Below are 17,570 nucleotides of genomic sequence, written 5' to 3'. Positions count from 1 at the left end.
ATGTTCTGCCATTTCTGTATCTTCCTCCTTCTCCACATCCTTCTTAAGGTTTTGCCAAGAGTTTTGTTCCTTGATAATCGCAAAGAAATCAGAACTCTTGTTTCGAGTTTTCATTGTGTCTTCTGAAGACTGTTTAGCATACGTCCTTTTGGCTTGTTTCAGAATTCTTTCCTGGTTTTGCCTCCTTCCAAACTCACAATATGTTCAGGGTGCTCAGTGCCAGCTAATAAACAGGAGCCTGCATTTTGGATTAATTAAAGCTTCATCCATAAATGGAAAATAAATCTAACATTTATTCAAATATTTGCTTTGTTTGTAAATATGTTTCTCCTCTCCACTTGCCTAGGACATTTTCTATCTCTCCTAGGCACCTACCAGATCTTCACTATAGTGGGTTGGGTTGCAGAATTAAAAGAGTTACTTCGGCCTTTAACATCGTGAACTGATGGGCATTTCTCTGTCTTGAACACCTTGCATAAAAATGCTAATTTTATACTTAACACCCTCACATTGTATGCTGTCTAATAGTTCTGATTTTGAATAAGTCACTACAGGAAGATTTTTTTTCACCGTTTTTTTTAACAGATTAAAAGCTCTGATTTATTTGGGTAATTGCGTCAGATAAATGACCGCTGAGAAGGAGTATTGGCTCCCATATGACTGGGTCAAGGATATGCATTCTTTTATTAATCGAGGACAGTTGTTTTTTTATTATCCTTTACCAGGAATTTCACTGGCCAAGGTCATCACGCAAAATGGAATAAAAAATGTGAATGACAGCACACATTTTTTTAAAAAAAAAAACCTACCCCCTCCTCTGCCATCTGAGGCCCAGATTCCTCTTTTATGACTTCACTAAATTTCAGCAAACATTTTTACTGATTATACTACTAAACTGCTGGAAATGTTTAAATTGCTGTTTGGTGGCTTGACCCCACGAATGTGTAAACAGTTGGGTGATGATTGAGGAGCCCTGGGTTCAAGTACTCCCTCAGCCATGGAAATTTCTGGAAATTTCCTCAGGGGACTTGCTGCTAGCCAAGTCACACTCGGCCCAGCGTACCTCACAAGGTTGTGGTGGTGAAAAAACTCTTGAGAACACTGTATTCACTGCTTGTCTTTCCTGGGGGAGAGGCAGGATATAAATCTAAAAAACAGCTTTAAAAGTTACCATTGACCCAGAACAACAGGCTGTTTCAGCAAGGGTCTCTCATTGACCTCTTGTGTGTTTGCTCTCTGCCTTTCCCAACGAACTGTGTCTAACCAACTGGAATTCTAAAAAGCGTACAGGAAAAAAGAAATGTGTTGTGTGACTTTTCTTGATTCGTTCCCTAATGACCTTTTGTCAGGGATATTCTGAAGAAAGACGTGTTCAGACTGCCGTGTGTTCTCTCTGCCCTTTCTTTTCCCAACGACTGTTGGTATTCTGCTTTTTTCCACTGTCTCCTTGTAAAAAGCCCCCATCTTCAGATATCCAAGGAGGCCTTCTTAAACGCCTCTTATTTCATCAAGGCCAGAAAGAGGCAGGAGGCTACTACCATCAGCCTGAGTTCAAAAGTCCTCCTCCGTTCAGACCATATCCTTGACCATGATGGTTAGAATGGAAAAGAGAAAGATAGTACAGAGAGCCAAGGTTCTTGGAACTTGTCCTCTACTAGTATTTTTTTTTAACCAATAGAAGAAAATATTTCTAGCTTGGGGTTCAACTGTGAGATATCCTTGGTGCTTTCTGAGCTTGGTGGTTTTCTTGCAGAGTTTTCATTACCCAACAAGGTAACATTCATCAGTGCCTGGACAGGAGTGGGGTTTTGCTCGCCATTCCCTTCCAGCCCTGACGATGTTACCTAGCTTGGTAATGAAACCTCTGCAGAAAAACAACCAAGCTCAGAGAGCAACAAGGATCCCCCACTACACACACACACACACACACACACACACACACACACACACACACTAGTATGTTTACAAGTTAGGCACTGTTTTTGACCTGACTTGGGAGATAAGTTGGGACACGTGGTGGCAGCACAAACCTAGCGCCTGTCTGCAGCTCATCATCGTACCCGCAGCTGCAAGGGAGATGGCCTTGTCCATGCTCCTGTGCATTGCAAAGTACTTCTTGATGCTTGCTCGGCATTCTTTCAGATTCTCAGATGTTGCTTATCCTCTAAACCTGGCCTTCAGTCATCTGCATTACAGCTTTGCTGGCCTGCTTAAGGTTTGTCCGGATCAGGGGTATGGCTAGAATCTGGGGCAGCCTGCGTGCAGCTGGTGCTCTTTTCGAGAGGTTGGGATCGTCATCAAAGCCGCAGTCGCCTTTGGCAAAAGAGTTGTGCCCTGCAGTCCAGGGAACTCTTCTGCCTCTTGGCGTGGGAAGGGGAGAGAGGCGCCACTATCCATGTGGAACTGCTGCCCGAAATGATATCGGTAGCATTCTTTTGTGTAGCCACTGCTGCCTTAAGAAATAAGCTTGGGGTTATTAATTTTTTTCTGTGGGGAAGTAAATTGTGCCTCAACCCTTGCATTCCCCCTTTTTACAGCCCCTGCCTTGCGGAGCTCAGGTTTGAATGCAGCTTTGGGTGGAGAATGGAAAATTCTCTTGGCAGGATCTCTGTAAAGTTGCAGATAGAACTCAGCTTGAGGATGTAAAGGTTGCTTTGAGCTGCAAGCCAGGCTCCTGGTTTTAACACCTTGGTCCTAAAGTCACGTGCAAGCAAAACAAACAAACAAGACACACACACACACACACAGGCTCCCAGGGTTACAAGTTCCACCTTTCTGTCTCTAATAAAATAGACTAGCCTTTGTCAGAAATTAGCCAATCTTGGAATCATGGCTACGCAGGATTTCCAGACCAACTGGAAATTACCAATTCCTCATGGTAACTTAAAGGAGCACAAGACAAGAAGGGAGCTTTGTCTAGATTTTAGGCTCTTAACGTTTCGTTACTCCTGACAGTGGTGCTGATGCCAGTTGCCATTCAACATCCTCAGAGCAGGGATGCAAAATGTTAATGTCCTGAGAATCAGAAACGGGGACGGTCTGTACGTGAAGGGCCAAAATGAGCCTCGCAGATAACACATTTCAAACTTTGGAAATTCTCCCCCAAGAAAGGCTGTGCGGCTCCTTCGGCCTGCCATGTAAAGCTCGGGAAGCTTATTAAGTTGATGGAGATTCCAACCTCTGGTTTGGAAGGCAGTAATTCCTCAGCCCAGGTAAAGAGGAAGGAGGCAAGGTGTGTTTGTGTGAAATTGGCAGGCAGCGTACTTTGCATTTCCTCTGTCTCTTTGTCTTATTGTATCCAGGGAGGGCCCCTGTTGGGATTCTGGCACTTTTCTTTATGGTTCTGTGGGAATTAATGATGCATTCAGCATTGTGAGCAGGTGATGTATCGCTAGCTGCAGGTGATGGATGACCTGCACCTTTTTTTTTTCTTTTCAGGTCGACCTCTTCAAAAAGACCCTCTTATTAATTCCTATTCATCTGGAAGTTCACTGGTCCTTAATTACTGTGAATCTCCCTAACCGAATTATTTCATTTTATGACTCTCAAGGCATTCATTTTAAGTTCTGCGTGGAGGTAAGAGAAACTGAGGCTCTTCTAATAAAACGTGACCCCCATCTTTCCATACCCCAAGGAGCTTGGTCGTCCCCTGGGTAGAGCTGCCCTCAGTGTAGCACAGTCATTCCGGTTCACAAAACTCCAGCCCTCTTTTTTTAAAGGGATAGAGCCGTGGTGGCCAACCTATGGCACAGGTGCCAAAGGTGGCACGCACAGCCTTTTCTGTGGGCACCCGCACCATCGCCCCAGTCCTAGGCCTTCAGCTGGTTTTTATAAAACCTTTTCGCTTTAGGCCTCCACCGCCGTGTGCAAGAAAAAAAAAGGTTCAATCAATCAATCAATTTCAACTCGCGGGGAAAAAAAGATCTCGCAAAGTTGGAATTGGTTGATTGAACTTTTTAGTCCCACCCAGTCTGCCGTTACCACTGCAGCCACGCCCACCCAGTGGGCCACGCCCACCCAAAGGGCCACGCCCACCCAGCACCCGATGATACATAAGTGGGTTTTGGGTTGCAGTTTGGGCACTCGGTCTCTAAAAGGTTCGCCGTCACTGGGATAGAGCATCAGTTGGTTAATACTTTGGGTATTGTTGCAGCCATTAGATCAGGGACAAGTAATGGGTTGCGGCGTGCCAGCAACCGGTCCGCATAAACAAACAAAGCCCCATCCTTGGGATGCAGGCAGCGCACACAAAAGCCACGCACCCTCTGGTCTGTGGAAAACCCTCTCTCCACGGAACTGGTCCCTGGTGCCCAAAAGGTTAGGGACCTCTGCATTAGGTTGTTGAACTTGGGGAAATGATAAGGCATTGTAGCATCTAAATACCAAACTCCATGCCACAATTGTTTGAATTTTTGTCTTATGTCTATGCCAGGCCACCTGTTACGGGTAGTCAGGTAGTCCTTGACTTACAAACATTTATTTAGTGACTGTTCAAAATTACAACGGCACTAAAAAGTGACTTATGACCGTTTTTCACACTTATGATCATTGCAGCATCCCCCGTGGTTACATGATCAAAAATTTGGGTGCTTGGCAACTGGCTCAAATTATGACGGTTGCAGTTACCTTGGGATCATGCCATCTCCTTTTGCGACCTTCTGACAAACAAAGTCAGTGGGAAAGCCACCTTGACTTAACAACTGTGGCAAGATGGTAAAATGGGGCAAAACCCTCTTAACAAAAGTCTCGCTTAGCAACGGAAATGTTGGGCTCAGTTGTGGTCGTAAGTCGAGGACTCCCTGCACTTGAGTAGTCTAAAATCTCTTTCTTACAATTTGGCTGGAGCCATCATCGATAAGTTTTCACCTAGACCAGGGGTAGGCAACCTCAGCTCTTTTATGACTCATGGACTTCAACTCCCAGAATTCCTGAGTCAGCTATTCTGGGAGTTGAAGTCCATGAGTCATAAAAGAGCCGAGGTTGCCTACCCCTGACCTAGACTATGTTATTTACAAAATATACAATGGATCTTGCCTGTATCCTTGGCCATATATTGTTAATTCTAACTGGGCTACACTTCTTACTTTTTCCTCCGTTCTTAATATCTTTTACCAATCTAGTATTCTCCAAATTTACTGTGATTGGAAGTCTCAATGGTCCCAGCCATTTTTGGCCCAAGAACCAACATAGTTAAAAAATTTTGGGAAGCGAAGGTGCCTGCCCATTCTTAAAAGCTGTCTTTAAGTAACTTGCAATTGGTGTCCGTCATTGATCCTCCTCCTTTCAGACTACATAGACAGATTTGTTGCAAAGATAAAATGAATTAAAACCCCGCGAGGTTAATTACATTGAAAGCTAATGATTCCGGCAAGATTTAACCCAGGATGTTTTTAAATCAGGGCCATTAAGGGAGCTTTCTGTTTCAAGCCAAACGCTTTTCATTGTATCCCACTGACTCTCAGAGGGCCCAAGGTGTGGGGAAGTGCTTGTTTAAGAAATGTACGGCCGAGCCAAACGGGCTTTAATTCATATTCCTCCTCTCATATATGTATATATATATATCTATATTTCCCCCCTAAAAGAACATACGGAAATACTTGCTGACAGAAGCTAAAGAAAAGAATTACCCTGATTTCCTTCAGGGTTGGCAGACGGCTGTTACAAAGGTAAGTGCTGTTCTTGCAGGCAAGGTATTTTTGTGGTAATACCTGGCGGAAGGGTTGACTTTGTCTAAAATGAAGGCTTTGCATTGAGAGCAGGAATGAACAATTGGGAGAGCTGCATTGGACAACGGCAGTGTGGGGTCAGGGAATAGGCCTCACTGGGCAGGTTGAAAAGGGAAGCTGGGGTGGGGGAGGTAGATGTTAAGGTTCCCCCTTCCCAGCAACGTTGGAACTAATTTTTACCGTGCTGGGTCTTCTTTAGGGCACGTACCGGTAACCCCCGACTTATGAGAACCATTGACCCAAGATTCCTTTTGCGAAGGGAGAGGGTTGCTAAATGAATTTTGCCTCGCTTTACCACCTTCCTTGCCCCAGCTGTTAAGTGCCTCACTGCAGTGGTTGAGTTAGTAACAAGGTTGTTAAGCGAATCTGGCTTCCCCATTGACTTTGCTCAATCAGAGGTTCACACAAGGTGATCACGTGACACACCCCCCCCCCCAGGACACAGCAACTGCCATAAATGTGAGCCGGTTGCCAAGCGTCCGAATTTTGATGACGTGACCCTGAGGATGCTGCAAAACGGTCGAAGTCACTGTTTTCCAGCGCTGTTGTAACTTCAAGCGGTCACTAAACGAACTCTTGTAAGTCAAGGACTACCAGTGCCGTATTTTTTCATAACTTCCTCGGATCGAATGGCGGAGAACCGTGGAGTTTTAATTAGAGAAGGATTTCAATACCTGGGGGGTGGGAAATGGTGTCTGTAATCAGTCCCGGGGCTACTGATGGCCCATTCCTACTCTAGACCAGGCACCTTCCGGATACTCACCTTGTGAGTGCAAGACTAGAGGGAGGTTGCTCTCATCTGGGCAACTTCCAGATGTCTGAATTTCAGCCCCAGAATTTCCAACCAGATGTTCCATCACCAGGCTTCCCCCTCCCTCCAATAATCTTATCATTTAAAAGTGGAGCTCTGTCTGTAACGTCAAACAGAAAAATGAAAATTAGAACGTTTCAGTAGCTTGAAGCTGCGCTCAGCTGCCAAAAACATAACCATCATGGAATCGGAGCGTAACCTGCCTACCAGATCTTCTCTTTAGAAAAATGCTTGTCTGCCTGCAAAGTACAGCTTAGCTGCTGCTTAACCATAGCATTGTTACGCTAATTCCCTATAATTATAAAGATGGATTGAATACAAATCAGACTATGTAGCCTGTTCAGGATATCTCTAAATTTGCGGGTTGGTTTAATTTTATGTTCGTTGCTTGCAAGGAGCAGTACACATCTCGTTTGCTTGGTTGGGTGTCCCTCCCTATAAGTTGGAAGCAAAAGTCAGAATTTCTAGCCAGATATGAGAGTTACTCCCCACGCCCCCCCAAATTTATTTGAGGGGTACCTGGTTGGGAAAGGTTTCTGCATAGTATGACTCAGAGATATGTATCTTATTAGGAAGGGGGTTGAAGGGATAGTTTGAAAGGTGGGGGATGTGACTTTTTCCTGTAGGGCATCAAGCTGCCAGATTGGTCCAGTACAATACCCATTTGACACTCAAAGATAGTCCCAGTGGAATACAGGTAGTCCTCGACTTACGACCACAATTGAGTCCAAAATTTCTGCTGGTAAGTGAGACATTTGTTCAGTGAGTTTTGACCCATTTTACGACCTTTCTTGCCACTGTTGTTAAGTGAATCACTGCAGTTGTTAAGTTGGTAACACGGTTGTTAAGTGAATCTGGATTCCCATTTGACTTTGCTTGTCAAGAGGTTTGCACAAGGTGATCACCTGACCCCAGGACACTGCAACTGTCATAAATATGAGCCAGTTGCCAAGTGTTTGAATGCTGATCACATGACTGAGTGTGAAAAGTGATCATAAGTCACTTTTTCCAGTGCTGTTGTAGCTTCAAAGAGTCATTTAAAACAAACAGTTGTAATTCGGGGACTAGTTGTAAAAGGGAAAGAATTTGCATGAAAGGAAAGCGAGGGGTTTTGACACTTGCATACCTACATCTTGCAGTAGCTTTGGAAATAATAAAGTGGTTCAATGAACATTAGCTGGTTTCTTAGTGAGATGCCTTGCAGCTTTCTGGCTGTCTAAGAATGAATGGGATGGAAAACCTTCAGAGAAGAGCAACTAAGATGATCAAAGGCCTGGAGACTAAAACATAGGAAGAACGTCTTTGGGACTTGGGTTTGGCTAGTCTAAAGAAAAGAAGAAACAGGGGAGACATGATAGCAGTGTTCCAGTGTCTGAGGGGCTGCCACAAAGAAGAGGGTGTCAAACTATTTTCCAAAGCACCAGAGGGCAGGACAAGAAACAATGGTTGGAAACTGATCAAAAAGAGAAGCAACCTGGAATTAAGGAGAAACTTCCTGACAGTGAGGACAATTAACCAGTGGAACAGCTTGCCCCCAGAAATCGTGGGTGCTCCACCATTAGAGGTCTTTAAGAAGAGGCCAGACAGTCACTTGTCTGAGATGGTATAGGTCAGACATGTCAAACACAAGGCCCGGGGGCCAGATCTGGCCCGCAAAGTGGTTTCATGTGGCCCGTGAAGCCATCCTGGAAACAGTGAGGGAACGGCCTCCACTGCCCTGGCCCTGGCCCAGAGACCCTCCTTCCGCCAGAGACCCTCAGATCTGCCCCACTCCTGCTCAGGCCCCCATAGGCACCCTTGATGCGAACGATGTAGAGCTGGCCACGCCCACCCTGGCCATACCCACCCTGCCCCTTGAGGGCAACTGCAATGCTTATCCGGCCCTCAATGAAATTGAGTTTGACACCCCTGGTATAGGTTCTCCTGCTTGAGCAGGGGGCTAGACTAGAAGACCGCCAAGGTCCCTTCCAGCTCTATCCTATTCTAAGAATAATAGAATAATAACTTTATTGTCGCTTTGAATGTACACTAATCGGCATACATTAAAGTGAAGTTTTGTTGCATACAGCTCTCAAAGGGTCACCACCTCCGATATACACTACATAAATACGACAAAAATAAATAAATAAACACAGAATCATGCATATACCCACATATATTATATGACACAGGGAAGCAAAAGTCTAGTTCGGGTCATGTATGCATGCGCATGGCGAGAAAAACGAATCTTGCGAGTTTACCAGACGTATAGGGAACAAAGCTGTTACAGAACCGGGCAGTCCTGCTAGAAATAGTTCGAAACCACCTCCTGGAGGGGAGCAACAGGAACAGATTGTAAAGTGGGTGTCTGGGGTCTCTAATGATGCTTTGAGCTCTAAGCACATAGCGCTTACAAGCAGCATCCTGCATACCAGGAAGCGAGCCTCCTATGATCCTAAGAATGATTTTCCAGTTGTGCCCTGTCCTCATCAGTGACCCAGTCCTTTTGTGAATGGGGGAGAGGATATTCTAGGACATGTCTTGACCTCAGGAATATCAGATGGTATTTTATGTGAAAAGCTTTTGGGAGGGATATAAGGAGTATAGGCCACATGATCGGGAAGGTTTTGATGTGTTTGAGCAACGTGGTGGAACTAAGGTAACATAACGACCGACAATCTTTGCTGGCGTGGCAAGTTTCTAGCTGTTTCGGAACTGTTGGTGAGGCCGTCAAAAGTCGTTGGCGCTGTTTGAAATTGTTTTGCCGGCAGCAGGATCTGACTGCTGGCCCAGCCACGAATTCTGTTGCAAGTCAGGGCTGTTTCCAAAGGAGGCCAAGGAGGAGAGGTCCCGGGGCTTATGGAGCGAAGGAAGAGAGAGAGGCTTTTGGAGGAGGTGGAGACAGCAGCAGCAGCAGCGTGCTCCAGGGGCGAAAAGAAGTGAGGCCTCTTTAAGGAAAAGGTGGAAGAGGCAGGATGAGAAAAAGGAAAGGAGGCGAGGTTGTCGTGCAGGAATACAAGCTAATTTGAGTGCTAATCCACATGGTGCTCCGTTTCCATCCGTCCTGTTTGCCATCGTTCGCTCCCTAGAGATTAAAATGGGCGATCTGAAACTTGAGCTGGCCACGTACAAGGAGTATACATTGGAGGTGGTGAGCTGTGTGCAACGAAATTTCATTTTGATGTATACCAATTGGTGTACATTCAAAGTGACAATAAAGTTGTGGCTGTTAGGAGAAGCCAGCATAGACTGGATGGGTTGATGAAGTTGGATAGTACAATCCCACTTGTCAGGTGTCCTGCCTAAAACAAACTGCTTGGGTTTGCAGAATGCTAGTTACTGTACAGAAGTTAGGCATAATTGAAGCTCTGCATGTTTGCAGCTCACAGGAGCATCACCAACAAAGCCCTTGGGGTCTCCTCGTTTGGTCCAACTCAGGCTCCTTGAGTTGTCTTGATTTAATGTCTTTTATATACTCTCTGGTCTCTTGGACTGCAAGGAGATCCAATCAGTCAATCCTAAAGGAAATCAATCTTGGCGGTTCTTTGGAAGGACAGATCCTGAAGCTGAAGCTCAAATAATTTGGCCACCAACTGAGAGGAGAAGACTCATTGGGAAAGGCCTTGATGTTGGGAAAGATGGGAGGCAAAAGGAGAAGGGGACGGCAGAGAGTGAGATGGTCAGATGGTGTCATTGACGTAACGAACATGGACTTGGGCAAGCCTCGGGAGGCAGTGGAGGACAGGGGGATCTGGCTGCTATGGGGTCACAAAGAGTTGGACACAACTCTTAAGTGACTGAACAACAACAACAACAGAGATACCCTTTGAACAAAAGAAATAGGGGTGCTGAAGAAGATAATCACCAGTTGTTAGCGTCATTGTTACAAAAATGGCTCTGAACCCATAAATAAGCACATTATCAAAAGCACCAAAAATAAGAATTGGTGAGAAGCTGCTGCCCAGCTGTTCGTTGAGAACTGTCCCTATCGTAGGAAAAAAAATTCAAGAGATGTGGAGGTCACGATAGGGAATCCCATTCCAAAATCATTGTTTTCTGAAATGTGTTGTATCCACTGTGATCAGTGTTTGGAGAATACCGGAGTTCCGGTTCACCCAAAAAAGCTTGGGTACCCCAGCTTTAAAGATAAAGGCAATCACGTCTTAGAGAAAATAATAATATATCAGTGAATGGAAAAAGGCCAACCTAAATAATCATTATTTTCTTTACAACATAAACATTTGGAGGATTGCCTCCAGCAGAAATTAGGATCCTGGGATGTACTAATATAGAACTTAGTTAGGATGTTACTCATTATTCAGGAAGCAGGTTTTTGAAGTAAGGGGTGGCCTCAATTTTTCGTAGACATTGCAATTTATTGAATTCCCCATAAAAGTCATCTAAATTACTGCTCTCATTCTGTTGATGACAGTTTATTGAATGGTGTCCTGTAAAGCAAACTTCTTAACACACATCTCCTAGTTATCCCTCTTTCCTCACAGCCAGTACATTGTTAAGATGCTTTCATAGGGTCTAGTAAGTCTGTATTGGTCAAATGGGCAATCTCGCTTTTAAAAAAATGCCTTAATGATGCCCAAATACGTTAAAGCTACTAAACTGTAAAAATCTGTGTTCTGTGAAGAGAAGGTGAGGAGTAAATGTTTCCTTGAACTAGTGTGTTTGGGCATGTATGTGCATCTCGGAATAAATTGAGCCTGTGTAAAGGAGATAGCAGTATTCAAATATTTACTTAAAATAATTGGAAAGAAGCTGCCCTATCTTGGTTATTAAAATTTTGGCATGTGGTTGAGAGGTGGAATTTATTTTCTATTACAAAATACATGGGTGTTTACTTACATGGCCAAATCCACATAAAAATCTACCATATTTTTGAGCAGAGAGACCTTGCAACCTTGTGATTGAACTCAAGCTGCCACCACATCCTTTGGGTTGGATCACATCAGGGAAAGTATTATCCCTAAAAGAAAAACAGCATCGCCACCTCTTTTTTAAAACAATGTCCCTTTCTCACTCTCATTTGCACAATTCCGAGTGAGAGTGCATGTAGTCCTCGCTTAACGACCATTCGTTCAGCAACCATTCAAAATTACAACAGTACTGAATAACGATACTTATATCCTGCGCCTGAACCTATGACTGTTTCAGTGCCCCTGCAGTCATGTGAATGTGTTCTGGGCGCTTGACAACCCATTTGCGGTTATGGTGAGTGGCCAAGCATCCCATGTGATCACCATGTGTAATCTGTCCTGCTGGCTTCCCCAGAAAATCAATGGGGAAGCCGGCAGTGAAGGCCACAAGCTGCTGCCACCTGCCCAGATGACACCCTTTGATTCCTGGGGAATGGCTGAAAATGGTTCATCACAAAACCCAAGCAAGGAAATCCTGCTTCGATTTCGGAAGGGATCTTTTCACGCAACCTCTTTTGAGAGTAAAAACGTTTAGTGGAGAACTTCCATCCTGCATAATCCTTCGGGCCGCACTTGTGCTCTCAAAAGAGACAAAATGGAAAAGTCCCTTCATGAAGTTCTGGCTGGAGAATTCTGGGAGTTGAAGTCCGCCCGTGTTACAAAAACGCTTCAACTTTTTTTTTCTTAATCCTGAAATGGTAGCACTTCAATTTGATTTGGACTCAGGAACCTCAGCCAGTGGTAATGCCGACAGGATGCTGGGAATTTTGCTGTGAAGGCAGTTCTGAAAATGTGGGCAGCACCTTTATGTTACCTCTCCGGCTATATTTCTGCAGAAAAAGTTTCCAAGGGGCAGGAGATGGCGGGTTGCATATGCCTTCTTAGGTCATGTGAACAGGAGGAAACAGGATGGAGCACTGAGCAACATTTGGAGCAGGGGTCTTCAAACTTGGCCTTTTTATGACTTGTGGACTTCAACTCCCAGAATTCCTCAGCCAGGCTCGCTGGCTGAGGAATTCTGGGAGTTGAAGTCCACAAGTCATAAAAGGGCCAAGTTTGAAGACCCCTGATTTGGAGCATCTATCCCAGCGGCTTTCTCATCAGGATGCCCCGGGAAATTTAGATAAGGAGACTTGCCTTATCTACTCTTAACTTATTTCTTTGCTGCCCATTAACAGTGAAAGTCACGAAACTCTACATTTAGAATCTTGACCCTCCCTCTATAAAGATTTGGGCCAATCGGAATGTTTCCCGACATCCTCCCTAGCTCAGCATGGTCTAGTCTAGGGCTCTTCAAACTTGGCAACTTTTAAGACTTGTGGACTTCAGCTCCCAGAATTCCCCAGCCAGGAAGAGCCCTGGTCCGGTCTAGCCGGCAAGACTTCTCAGTGATCTCCAGGCTCTGGAGGGAGAGATCTTTTTTTATTATTTGCTACCTGGTTCTCTTAAATGGGTGACACCAATTGGATCTTTCCGAAAGCAAAATGGTTGGCAAAGTGTTGAGATACCATAATTAGAGGTTAGGGGTGTTTTTTGCCAGCGTGGGCTTCCTTTGGGCATTTTCCTTTCGAGCATCAAGTTACGTTGGTTGCAAGTTGATGATCTGGAAACGAGCCATTGCAGAATGCAAATCAGCTCCTTGGAACCCAGTCTGCCTATTTGTGTTAAATTCTTGTTTTATTTATGTGGTTTTCCAGTGCATTCCACAACAGAAAAATGACAGCGACTGTGGAGTTTTTGTACTCCAGGTAAGGCAGTACCTTTTCAAAAATTACCGGCCTTTCTCTTTTTTTCAGAATCCGCTGGAACGTTGTTTTTCGTCCCTGTTTCTAAGATATGTTCCTTCTTGGTTTTTTCCCCCGCAGTACTGCAAGTGCCTCGCCTTAGACCAATCCTTTCAATTCTCCCAAGAGGACATGCCCAGAGTGCGAAAAAGGATTTACAAGGAACTCTGTGAATGCCGGCTAATAGACTAATAGAAAAAGAAAAAAAAAAAAAAAGAAAAACAGCCTTTGGTATTTTGTGAAGAGTCCCAGCTGGTATTTGTGTACTTGAATTTTCTGAGAAGACAGAAACTTCCGTGAATTTCAAAACAAGTCTTGGTGGAGTGGTTATAGCCAACAGAATTACCTCAAGCATTTTTTTTTTCTTCTTCTTTCAACCTGTACCATTACCCAGTGAACCTGCCGCAAAATATTCCCAACGTCATGGTTTTTTCTTTTTCTTTTTCTAATGTTCTTTCCTGTATTTAATATTTATTATCTAACGCATGCACATAGGCAAAGCATGCGACTAAAATCAAAGAGAAGTATAAAACTGTAGAATTGGTGCACCTTTGAAATGTAGCTAGAAGTGACAAGAATAATACAGGTTAAACGTTTTTTTGTCCGAAAACATGAAACGTGCATGATCCATTTTTCTGATGCAATAATCTTTGAATGTACAAAAAAAAGGGAAAGAGAAGAAAATCCCAATTTCATGAAAAGAATATCCAGAAACTTTTTCTTTTTAAAACAAAAACAAAAAATTTCTCCTTCCTAATCCCTTCCCCGTTAAATTGGGAAGAAAGATAGTTGGAAACTGGACTCTGTATGTAGTTTGTGAAAATCCATTCTAATTAGTCATTTTATTTTATTTTTTATTTGCCAAGTGGTGGTACTAGATCACAGTCTTCATACCATTTGGAAGGAATTCTTTGTACCACAGACTTTTAGCGCTAATAAAATAATGGAGATGCTCGTTCAGTTGGATTTGGCAGTCTTGCTTGTAGAGTTACAGAGAAATGTTAACATTTGCTCTCATTTTTAAGCGATTTCTGGGTCACTTTCTCAACCTGGCAGCTTCTAGGTGTGTGGATTTCAACTCCCAAATTCCTCAGCCACAGCTGAGAAACTCTCATCTGGGTTCATCATCAAGCTGCTTAGCTAACTCCTGTTCCCTTCCCTTGCCCTGCCCTGCCCTTTCCGTACCCTACTCCACCCTTCCCTACCTTTCCTTCCCAACTCTACCCTATCTTGCCTTTCCTTGCCCTACTCTACCTACCTTTCCTTTCCCTACCCTGCCGTGTCCTATCCTACCTTCCCCTACACTACTTACCCTTCCCTACCTTTCCCTACCCTTCCCTTTTCTTCCCTTCCCTATCCCTAGTCTTCCCTACCCTATTCTATCCTTCCCTACCCTTCCCTTCCCTACCCTACCTTACCCTATGCTTCCACTTCCCTACCCTTCCCTACCCTACTTTTCCCTACTCTTCTCTTCCCTACCTTACCCTACCTTCCCTACCCTAACCTTCTTTTCCCTTCCCTACCTTTCCGTATTCTACCTTTCCCTACTCTTCCCTTCCCTACTCTACCTTCCTTTTCTCTACTCTTCCCTTCCCTACCTTTCCCTCTTCTACCTTTCCCTACTCTTCCCTTCCCTTCCCTACCCTAACTTACCTTGCCCTATGCTTCCACTTTCCTTCCCTACCCTACCCTTCCCTTTCATACCTTACCCTACCTTCCCTACCCTAACCTTCTTTTCCCTTCCCTTCCCTACTCCCTTCCCTTCCCTACTCTACCTTTCCCTATTCTACCTTTCCTTACTCTTCCCTTCCCTACTCTCCCTTCTCTTTCTCTACTCTTCTCTTCTCTTCCCTACCCTTCCCTTCTCTTCCCTACCTTACCCTATGCTTCCATTTTCCTTCCCTACCCTACTCTTCCCTTTCCTACCTTACCCTACCTGCAATATTTTTACAGTGGATGCCCCCTGCGGTAAACCTTGGATACAGCCTGTCTTCCTTCTCAACTCTGGCGTGCTTATTTTCAGATTTAGGCTCACTTCCCCAAGTGAGGTGTCTGGAATACAAGTTTCCAACATGGATAAGCTCTTTTTGTGTAATTGCGGAATGAGGGACTGACTTTCTCAGGCTCTAAGGACGAAGGGGCTCAGCATGGACGTTTCCTGCCATTGGAAGGAGAACTGTACATGCGAGAGGAGGAGGAGGAGGAGGAGGAGGAGGAGGAGATGACGAAACCTAGTATAAATTGGCTTCAGTATTTTGGGGCTAAATGGACACGGATGTGCCAGTTGCTAGCAGATCCCACAGTTTCACTTTGAGGCACTGGGATATGATGTTAACTGTTTTGATCGCACTGAGCAGTCTGTATGCTGATAGCTCTTGGATGCTCAGAACAAACGGATTTATTTGGATTGCCTTGGTCAATTTTTTCAAATGAGGTTGAATTGGGTTCCCCACCATCCCTTTGGCTAGGAATGGCTTGAACTCCAGCACATCTAGATTGACAGCAAGTTGGGAAGACCAGCTAGGGCAGGGGTAGGCAACCTTGGCTCTTTTACAACGCGTGGACCTCAACTCCCAGAATTCCTGAGTCAGGTAGGCAACCTTGGCTCTTTTACGACGTGTGGACTTCAACTCCCAGAATTCCTGAGTCAGCTATGCTGACTCAGGAATTCTGGGAGTTGAAGTCCACGCGTCGTAAAAGAGCCAAGGTTGACTACCCCTGAGCTAGGGCATCCTTTTAAGTGTTGCAGACCACGTCAGCCCACCCAGCACAATTAGATCTTGGGGATAATGGGAAATGTAATCCGGATCATGCAGAGAAAGCCAACACCAGAGGAAGGGAAGAGGGACCAGTGAGACTGACAGAGAATTCAGTTGTCCACATCTGGAGCTCGCCAGTTGAGAAGTTTGCCTAGAGCCATTGAATTTGTGTCTTTGTGCATGTGTGCGTCTAGCATAGTTTAAGAAAATTCGAATTCCTTCTTGACTTCCTTCATAGCTTATAGAGATATAAATTCACCGTACAGTTTTAGCATTTCTGTGGAACGGATTCCCTAAGTGTGTGATGGCCCCCTTACCATAGGCTCCTTTGACTCCAGTACATGTAGTCCTCAACTTACGACCACAATTGAGGCCAAAATTGCCATTGCTAAGCAAGGCAGCTGTTAAGTGACTTTTGCCTAATTTTATGACCTTTCTTGTTAAAAGTGAATCACTGGAGTTGTTAAGTTCATACCAGGGCTGTTCAGCTAACTTGTCTTCCCCATTGACTTTGGTCATCGGGAGGTTGCAAAAGGGGATCACGTGACCCGGGGACACTGCAACTGTTGTAAATGTATGCCAGTTGCCAGATGTCCAAATGTTGATCACGTGACCATGGGGATGCGGCAGTGGCCATAAGTGAAAAAGGGCTATAAATCACATTTTCAGTCCTGTTGTAACTGCAAATAGTGACGAGATGAATGGTTGTAAACCGAGGACCACCTGTACTTGTTCTGCCACCTGCAACAGGTGGCCCTGCCGTATTCATGGAGGCGAAGCCCTGTTGACACAAAAGCATTTCTTGTTATATCTCTCCGCCTTTGCTCACAGAGGAGAGACATAGCACTCAGATCACTGCTGTGCAGCCTTCTGATTGAGCTGGGTGCCATTTTCACAAAATTCTTCTGGTTTATCTTTTTCATTAAGACCACAGAGGCTTGATCCAGCAATAGCACTTAGACTTATATACATCTCCATAGTGCTCTACAGCCCACTCTGAGCTGTTTACAAATGTCAGCATGTTCGCCCTTCTCCCCCCCTCACCCCATCTCAGAAGGATGGAAGGCTGAGTCAACCTTGAGCCTGTGAGGATCAAGCTCCTGGATGTGTGAATGCAGACTTAGCCTGTAATACTGTCCTCCTTGAAAATCCAGCCGGGGTGGGCGCGTGAGTATCTTTTACAAGCTGTTGGAAATGCATATCTCGTTTTACTAGCTCTGCTTCTGGAAACGGAAGGCTTACAGAGAAGGCACTTTTGGCTGATGCTGCCGTCTAGCAATTCATCATGTAATCCTTGGATGAGCAATATCCTTATTTTTGTTGCATTCATCACTTAAAAGGATAAAAAATAATAAAAAAAGACCGATTAACAACACAGCCTGGTCTGTGAGAAAGACTAGACTTTTTAGATATTTCTGACAAGAGGCCGAACGCTAGAAAAAGTGACGGATTAAAATACAAACTATACAGCCTTGGCAGAGTTCATCATTGCATTTATGTGTAATGATAATCAACATTAACAGACAATCTGCCTCTATACTGAAGATTTAACAGGGTTTACAAGGAATGATCTAGAAGAATCT

The 17,570-nt window shown here is 44.5% G+C and overlaps 1 protein-coding gene across 4 annotated transcripts in view; it reads left to right on the top strand.

Moving 5' to 3' along the window:
- The window catches only part of SENP5 (SUMO specific peptidase 5), a 48,029-nt gene extending 33,841 nt beyond the window's left edge, over nucleotides 1-14,188 (top strand). The window contains exons 7-10 of one of the 4 annotated variants that reach the window (XR_014492675.1): nucleotides 3,439-3,576; nucleotides 5,583-5,666; nucleotides 7,164-7,279; nucleotides 13,310-13,417. Coding sequence is in view for 3 of the 4 variants with exons in the window: in XM_083363928.1 (XP_083220054.1) it covers nucleotides 3,439-3,576; nucleotides 5,583-5,666; nucleotides 13,241-13,420 (402 nt within the window). In the remaining variant the exon portion in view is untranslated. Of the gene's footprint in view, nucleotides 1-2,955; nucleotides 3,015-3,438; nucleotides 3,577-5,582; nucleotides 5,667-7,163; nucleotides 7,280-13,141; nucleotides 13,193-13,240 lie in introns of those variants that run through there. The other 3 variants (XM_083363929.1, XM_083363928.1, XM_083363930.1) reach the window with 3 other exon arrangements.
- The last annotated feature ends 3,382 nt before the right edge of the window (nucleotides 14,189-17,570 follow it).

The sequence above is a fragment of the Vipera ursinii genome (assembly GCF_947247035.1).
Source record: "Vipera ursinii genome assembly, chromosome: 5".
NCBI lineage: Eukaryota > Metazoa > Chordata > Lepidosauria > Squamata > Viperidae > Vipera > Vipera ursinii.
This window is presented reverse-complemented; position numbering and strand designations above follow the sequence as displayed.